The following is an 8,818-nucleotide window of genomic DNA, read 5'->3' on the forward strand; positions in this document are numbered from 1 at the left end:
TGATTTCTAACCAAAACTCCATCATTATTCAAAAGAAAATTCTCAAGAGAACAACAATCCTCAGCAATAAAATTCATCAAGCCATAGCCATCAGTAATCAACAAGACTTGACGTTTCCAGAGAAGAAAAGAAGAATCACAAAGTTTAACCTTGTCAAGCTTATGTAACTGATAAATAACCGAGGAGGTAGAAGACGAGCTTCCCGACGCAGCATTCGCACCAGTCACAGCTGGAGAAGAATGCGTAGTGTCACCAGGAGGAGGATCAACAGCCATTACCACGATCAAACAAAAAACAAATCAGCAAAAGCAGTCAAAGATCACACCCATTTGGATCAAGAGTTAATGATACCATGTTACGATTCCACAGTCATAGGGAAAGAGAGGCAGCACTCTCTACATTTTATTGAATAAACTCCTGTAATATCTCAATAGAGACCAGGGAAATATATACAATGGACAGAGGCTAATCATGAGCTGTGAACTGTCTAACAGAAAATCCTAACAGCTCTAGCAACTTATGACAACCAAGATAACCAATGCCAAAACAACCTAACGGCACTACAGACGCATACATTCATAGACGCATACATTCATGACATTTTAACAAAAACGTTTCCGGTTTGATCTTACCAGAACCTCAAGAAGGGCTCCAAAAGAGACTTGGAATCTGGATGATGCCATTCCACTGATTCCCACCATTCCTTTGGCTTTATATAAATACGAAGAGCAGGAGCTGCAGATGATCGGACATTATCAAGTTCGGGAGGATTAAGAGGCATCCTTTTTAATTTTGGACAATTTAGTACCCAAAATTTTTCAAGAGAATCACAAATCATCACTTCATTGACACTGCAAATACTCTTTAATTCAGGTAGATCCATCAATAGCAACTGAGTCAGTTGTGGGAGACGATGTTCCAGAGAAACCAGTCCTCCTCCTTCTGATTCAGGTTCTGATGCTATTATTTCCTCCATTTGGTTACAGTTCGTAACGCTAAGCTGTTGTAAATTTAGCGGCACGCAGTTTGGAGAGAACAACCTCTTCATATTTTCACAATTGTTTATATTAAGAATTCTAAGAGTGGAAAAGGTGGCAAGTGGGATTCGGAAAAACCTGGAAAACAGCAAGTCATCTTCACTGCAAACCAGATTGCACTTCTGATATCACGTGGAAGCATAATCTGATTGGTATAGATGCTACAACCCCATAATTCAACGTATTTTCTTGAACAAATTTTCTCCAAAAAACCTCTTTCACCTACCACTATTAAGTATTCACGAGGACCTTCTCGATCATGTAAAGCATGAACATACATATTTAAGTTGCTCACGTCGTTAAACCGCCCCTCGAAGAATTCCAACTTCTTAAATCCAGCGATCTCTTCTCCTCTTACAGACGTTTCACCAACATTCAGGTGTTGAAGGCAAGAAAGTTTTGATAATATTCCGTTGGGGATCCCATTTAGCATCTGAATATCAAACATATTAAGGTATTTGAGATTTAGCAAGTTTTCATCCCATGGGGGACTTTCTCAATATTTGTTGATTCAAGATTCAACACCTTTAGAACCCCGAGTTTTGACAACGATGGCACCTTCTTTAAATTTTGACAGTACGCAAGTAATAGTGCAGTGAGATTCTTCAAATCTGATATGGAACCAGGGAGACTCTTTATAGGATTTTCAGAAAGATCAAGAATCTTGAGTCCATGCATATGCTTAAAGAAGGCTCCTGGAATACTCTTTATACCACAATCAGACACCAGTAATGTGGTGATCATCGGACATCTTGGTGGTGGTTTTTTCAAAGGATACATTACTTGTAACTCACGATTCTTCATGAATGAAACCTGCTCTAGATCCTGCTTCCATTCTTGTACATCGAGTGGCTCTGTTAAGCTCATGCCGGCTTTTACCAAGAACCGAGGTGTTCCTCTTGTGATATGTAATGCCATGTCCCTTACAAGATCATGCATCGTTACACATCTTCCATCTTCTGTTTCAGGACAAACTTCCAACAAACAATTGTTTGAGTCTATTCATTATTGCATGACCCCTGTCAAACTCTGCTTCCCTGTTATCCATTTCATCTACAAGCCCTAAAGCAATCCAAAGTTGAACAAGATCTACCTCACTGATTTCACAATCTTCAGGATATAATGCACAGCTTAGGAAACATTGCTGGAGTTTTACATCCTTTAAACGATCGAAACTAAATTGCAACTGCTGGAAAACCTCATCTTTCAGCCCATTAACACTTTTTATGTGTACACTTGATTCATTTAGTGCATTCCTCCATTCAGAGAGGTCATGAATTCCTTTCATACAAGAAGCCACCGTGATTTATTTTAATTTCTTTAAACCCCATTTGTTGACACAAATCGAATGACCGAGTTGTCAACACTAGTTTACTCCCTGCAGACTGCTCTGGAATTCCTATGATCTCAAGGGAAATTTTCTCCCATAGGTCATCAAAGATTATCACAAACCTTCTCTTTTGAGACAGTGTTTCAAACAACACCCCTGCCCTTGTCATTACATCTTCATCACCACAAAAAGTTACTCCAATTTTATTTGCATTGTCATTTTGCAATTTAGCAATACTCATCTCCTTGGACACAGTAATCCAAATCACAGTATCAAACTTCTTCATCTCTTTTAAGAGTTGATTGTTTATAAGCTTCATTACGCTCGTTTTACCAACTCCTCCCATTCCCCAAACTCCAATCTTTTGAACTTCATCATCCATCAAGTACTGCCAAATCTCTTCCACACATGCCTTCACGGTTTCACCAAATAAAGTTGTTGTGAGTAAAACTTGTCCTATCCGTTGAGAATCTTCAACCACTAGACTTTCACGAAATTTAGCTTGTTGAATAAGTTCTTCTACTTCCCTGATCCTCTTTAACACATCTGCTCGAAATCCACGTGTAAGAGCACTGCTTTCACCAATTCTTCCATCAAGGTTTTCTACTTCACCATTGATTATTTCTACATTTTCTAGCCATATCTGGACTTCAGTCTTGAGTTTCTTTGCTGGCCGCAGCTCTGCACTCATTTTAGATTCTGCATCATCCTTCAAACCATTCAGTTCCTTTATTTTCCTTTTAAGGTCATTCACATGCTGATCAATGCTTCTGTGATTGTCCAAGAGTTGATCCATCTTAGTCAGGAAAAAATCCATGGCTGCAAGTCAAGAGTACTGCATGATATGCAATATGTTAGAAACTAAGAATGCAATATCAGATCTATAGCAAGAAAATAACTCCATTTTCTGAACCACAAATTTTCAACAAGTTAGTAAACAAGGTGGCTCTATAAAGATGTAACTCCAGAAATTTTCTACTTAATAGATTTGTATTAATTCTTCTTTATGTAATAACAAACTATCTCAAAAGTCATTTATGTTACTTCTGTACCATAATTGTTCATACAAAAGATCAGGAAGAGAGGAGTTTGGGAGAGATCAATAAGAACCCTAAATCATCTAAAAAGAAAACCTAGGATTTTAGCAAATGAAAAAACTTGCATCTTTTGCTCTTCTATGGTATCATAAGGCTAATTATATCCATCAAGCATGTAGAATGTTATTTTAAAAGTTAGAACACAAACCCAAGGAAGATCTAGAAAAAAATAGTTTCAGTTCCAAGAGACTTGTAAGAAGAATATAGATTGTAAAATATAATAAATACATGCCCTACCAAACTTGTTTGGAGATGGTGACTGTAGAGAAGAGAACAGCAAAGAAGAACAACGAAAACCAGCGAAATTCCTTGCAGTTGCAGATGACCTGATGCTACCCACAATGGGTTTTCTACGCCTTCCCTTCTCTCTCTTAAACTTGAGCAAATTTCAACCAATAGAGAAAGAGAAAAAAAACCAGTGCTGGAAGGCTGAGAATGACAGTCTCTGCTGCTATTAATCAGAATATTGCATGGACGTAGATCGAATAAACTCACGGGTGTCTGTTGATTTAGTTTAGAATTTTCAGATAGCTTCAAGTGTGTTCATGTTTCAGTTTTATTCGATATAGCTGGCTGATCAAGAATGGATCCAATTCTCAAGGCCATGAGTTTATTGGATTTATTAAACAAATGCTACAGCTTTCCATAAGATAATAGCAAAGGCGCGCCTACTTACTAAATTCCAAAAAGCTTCATTATACAATTTCTTCATCTCGAAATCAGAGTTTCATCCAACTCACGATTCCTGGTAAGATTAAAGGTGATGCTCAAGTTGGCAATATTTAATTATAAGTTTGTAGCGGTAGCTTTATTCCATTAACAGTTGAACCCTAGTTTCTTAGCTTCAGCATCATGCATGGTTCGCCACAAGGAGAAGCATCTCACAGGGAAACAAATTACAGCAAGTATGAGGTGATTCATATACATACATACATGCAATATTTGTTAAAGAATCTTTATTTTCTAAAAGTCAATTAACTTGATATTATCAAACCCAAAATTTATTTATTAAATAACCGCATATGGAATTAATTTACATTAAACCTTGATTTGGGTTTTCCTGGTGAGTATTAGTCAAGCCAAAACTTGGGTTTTCTCACCACTTTCTACTGAAAGATCAAATTTAGGCCATGGCCTAAACAAAGCAATTGATAGGAGAGCAGTGCCTTGGAAAAACAGACCACATATTATGCCTATCCACAAACCCTGAAATAAAAAACCAATATAAAGTTTAGAATATGAACTAATCAACATCAGAACATGAATTTATCAGAAAAATAAAAAATTATGGTCCCCTTATCATAAAGTTGTAGAACAAATCCTGAAAGGCATGCAATTGGAATACCAATGAAATAGTAAGTCCCCAAGTTAACCCACGCAGCTAAATGCTGCCAACCACATCCCCTTGCCACAGCTGCAACATGGTATTAAGATTCCAGTTTAATATTACTATTAAATAATTTGATTCTTCCTGATGTTTAATCGTGATTCTTTCTCTGATTGCGTAGTTCTACCTGATAAAATGCCTTGAAAAGAATCGAATGCTATGGAGATGATAAGTAAGGGTATGACTGAGGCAAATTGGTGTAGGATCAAGGAACTGTCAGTGAAGAAAGTAGCCCAAATTTTGTGACCAAAGACTAAAGCAAGGCCAATTGCAAGGGTAAGAACGGTGGAGAGCTTGAGTGTCATAACCATTGCATTTTTTGCTTTCTCTGGATTCCCACCTCCCAATTCATTAGCAACCCTTGTGCTGTCAATGCAAATTCCATTCAATTCATTGCATCTCAATACTTATACAAATTGATAGATTCAAAGAAGAAAATGGTCTGAAAACTAACCTTGCTGCTGCACCAAGCCCACATGTGAACATGAAGGCAATGGTTTCTGTATTCACACTATATATAATGTGGGAAAATTAAAGCATAAGTTATTAAGTTGAGGAACTAAAATTAATTGATCAAAAAAGGGGTAAATTTCAAATTTCATCACTCAACTGTCTTCTCATTCTTATTTGAATCACTAAAGCTTCAAAATCTTCAATTTACTCACCAAACTTTTGATTTACTCCTATTTTTATCACTTTTTCGTTAAATACTTAACGGAATTTTGACTAACATATTTCTTTTAAAAAATCATGAAATAGCCCAAAAACTTTTTTCATTTTTGTGAAAAAAACCTAGTTTAGAATTCTCTTTGATTTCTCAATAATAAAGTATCTTCTTCCAAATCCCAACGGTGGGGAGATGGACGAGTTGTATATCTTGATTTCAACGCTAATTGAATATTATAGATCAAAGTGGCAAAGTTTCATGATTTTTAAAGTGATTTAGGTAAAATCTAAATTTATAGAGTGGTAGGAGATCATGAGAAAAGTTCATCAATATCGTAAGTGGTTAGAGAAGAGGTTGGAGAATGGTAATTGAGCGTGGAAGTGACACATAGATGAAACTGTAAAACTTTCATCTTTGAAGGAATAAGATAAAAAAGAGAGAAAATAATGTAGAGACACATTGATTCTATGTCAATAAAAAGAAATTCAAATTAGCACACGTAACTTCCATGTCATCTTTCCGATCTAATACCCAAGTGACTAAAATAAGAGAAAATCAAAAGTTCAATGATTAAATTGTAAATTTTTAAACTTCAATGACCAAAATAGGAGTAAGAAGAAAGTTGAACAGTGAAATTTATAATTTACCCAAAAAATAGAGCAAAACTTACCACATTGCAATCAATGAAGTAGATATGGTTGAATTTGGCATCAATCCTGCTAACAACACCAGAAGTTCAAATGCCCAGTCCTCCAAACTAGGAAAAAATTGTAATGTCAAATACGAATGTGTCGAAAATGAGTATACATTTACATCGATATCTGTTTGATTGTTATCGTACATTGCAGAAAACTTACCAATGCATTGCTGCAGAAGGGAGGGCAACTTTGAGGAACGTAAGTATGTGACGAAATGATTCAGACGAAAATCCTTCCCATGTATGCTTCAATTGCTTGGCACAAGCAATGTACATTGCCAACGAAATGAATAACATCCATAACGAAATCGAAGCGGCCATTGAAGCTCCTTTTAGACCAATGCTTGTCCAGTTCACCAAACCGTAAACGATGCCGAAATGGGTTCCGATAGGAAGGATCGAAAACCAGACAAGGGGCATGACAATGCCTTGAGCTTGAAGGAACCTCAAGATGTTCTGCAAAAAACCATATGCAAATAAACCTGGGATCAAATTCCTAAGGTAGATTGAGGCTGTTTTCGAAATTTGAGGATTTTGGTGAAGCCAAATGAAGATTGGTTCGGTGTAGATCCATAAGATGGATACGATGATGGAGAAGAAGCATGAGATGATGCACGATGCTTGGAGATGAAAGCCCCAACATTCTGTATGATTTTGCACCAAATCCTTGACCACAAAGTGTTTCTAGCGCTCCACTTAGTCCTATCTGAAACAAGTAGAGAAATTATCTCATTCATTCACCGTGTAAAATAATAAAAAAATAATTAATATTTTAAATTAGGATGACAAACAAATCGAGTAAATCGAAATTCGAATCAAATCATAATATTTGAACAATTTATAATTCATATATTAAAAATTATGATTATTAAAAATAATTTATATATATTTTTCATTTTTTTAGAATCTAACTTAATTCAATCCATTGAATCAAAACACAACGAAAAAAGGGACTTCTTTTGTTTCCCTTTTAGTGGCTCTTCCAACTCATGTAAAGCCAGTTACAAAATATTGATAAAAATATTGTAGTTAAAAATAGGGTAAAGTGCACAAATGGTCCTTAATTATAGGGCCCTACTTTATTTAGTCCCCGACTATTAAAAGTTACAAAATGATCCTATGTCTATAGGAAATTGCTTCATTGAGTCCCTCGACTATTAAAAGTTACAAAATAGTCACTCAACTATTCATATGTTTCACACTCGTCCTTTTTGGGTAAAATTTGACGATCATTTGAGTTTGACGTTAGCATGTTGACTGAGATATGTTAGTTATTTGAGATTCTAGGAGCAAATTTTAACATATCTCAGCCAGTAGGTTAACATCCAACTCAAATTGTCATTAATTTTTTTACCGTAAAAGGACGAGTTTGAAACATATGAATAGTCAGATGATCATTTTGTAACTTTTAATAGTTAGGGAACTCAACAATGTGACGCCTTATAGTCGAAGGACCATTTTGTAATATTTAATAATCGAGGGACTCAATAAAGCAACACCCTATAATCAAGGGATCATTTGTGTACTTTACCCTTAAAAATAATATTCATTTGATTTCAAATCCTTTTCTTCAATCAATAAATAGTTCATATTATTTTCTTTTATAATGAGTGTGGTTAACTAGTATATGTAGGTAAAAAGTAAGACTTTGTTTAATTATTATTTTTAAAATATATGTGAGTTAAATTCAAAGTGTATTATTTAAACCCTGAAGTGAGTTCAGTGTAAAAAAGAGATATTATTCTTTTTAGAGATTCCAGATTTAAACAATTATTTTTGTATGCGTGTTGTCAATGGCTTAAAAAGATTTTAAACAATTATTATCTTATAAATTACATTCACTTCAAACTATTTAAAAAAATTAAAGTGTATTAACGAAAAATATCACTACCGATTATCAGTCCCCAAATCGATTTCGTAATCCCATTCCTTTTCATCTTATAAAATACAATACTATATATATCATCCTATGTATGATTAAGATTTTTCATTTATAATTAGTATAATCCAAAGTCCCTTTTGGTACAAAAGAGGGAAAAGGTGGGATAGACATACCATGAAGGCGAAGCCGGTGACGCTGGCCCAAGAATTGGCAATAGTGGCACCGGCGAGCTCGAGCTCACCGAGGTGACCGGCAAACATGACAGACACCAAAGTAATGGAGTAATAGGCAACATTGGAAATAATCATCGGCAACGACAACAGAAGTTGATGTTTTGCCTCTTCCAAATCCAAAACTCTCCTTATACTCCACCATCTTCCCTTGTCTTCTTCGTTTACCAATAGTGTTACCCTTTCGGGAGTTTTGCTCGATGACATCTCTTTCCTGGGTTTTACAATTATTATTGGGTGTTTTCAAGAAGATGAAAGAAAACCCCTCGTAGATAAGTTATGATTTTTCCACTTCTATGTCACACTTATATATAAGTGTGCTTGAGAAGCGATATTCCACTTGCAATTCGTTTTTTATTTATTTATATTTTGTGGAAAATATTATAAATCGATTAAAAATGTATCACTAATTTATTTATATATCTATGTCACAATTTTGTACATATACTTTATAAATTGGTTTAATTAAAAAATATGTACTCAAATTATAC

General features: G+C 35.2%; 2 protein-coding genes and 1 pseudogene across 2 annotated transcripts; all 3 read right to left on the reverse strand.

Moving 5' to 3' along the window:
* Positions 1 to 628: 628 nt before the first annotated feature.
* On the reverse strand, positions 629 to 1,976 carry LOC120169165 (putative disease resistance protein At1g63350). Its single transcript, XM_039177378.1, has 3 exons — positions 1,563 to 1,976; positions 1,264 to 1,470; positions 629 to 1,159 (listed from the first exon to the last, which is right to left on the reverse strand). The coding sequence occupies exons 1-3, from the start codon at positions 1,974 to 1,976 to the stop codon at positions 629 to 631; spliced, it is 1,152 nt and encodes a 383-aa protein (XP_039033309.1).
* A 306-nt stretch (positions 1,977 to 2,282) lies between these two features.
* On the reverse strand, positions 2,283 to 3,185 carry LOC120169187 (putative disease resistance protein At1g63350). Its single transcript, XM_039177399.1, has one exon. The coding sequence runs from the start codon at positions 3,182 to 3,184 to the stop codon at positions 2,309 to 2,311; it is 876 nt and encodes a 291-aa protein (XP_039033330.1). The 5' UTR covers position 3,185; the 3' UTR covers positions 2,283 to 2,308.
* A 1,532-nt stretch (positions 3,186 to 4,717) lies between these two features.
* LOC120169166 lies at positions 4,718 to 8,549 on the reverse strand (annotated as a pseudogene).
* Positions 8,550 to 8,818: the final 269 nt, after the last annotated feature.

This window comes from Hibiscus syriacus, unplaced genomic scaffold (assembly GCF_006381635.1).
Source record: "Hibiscus syriacus cultivar Baekdansim isolate YM2019G1 unplaced genomic scaffold, ASM638163v2 tig00111754_pilon, whole genome shotgun sequence".
NCBI lineage: Eukaryota > Viridiplantae > Streptophyta > Magnoliopsida > Malvales > Malvaceae > Hibiscus > Hibiscus syriacus.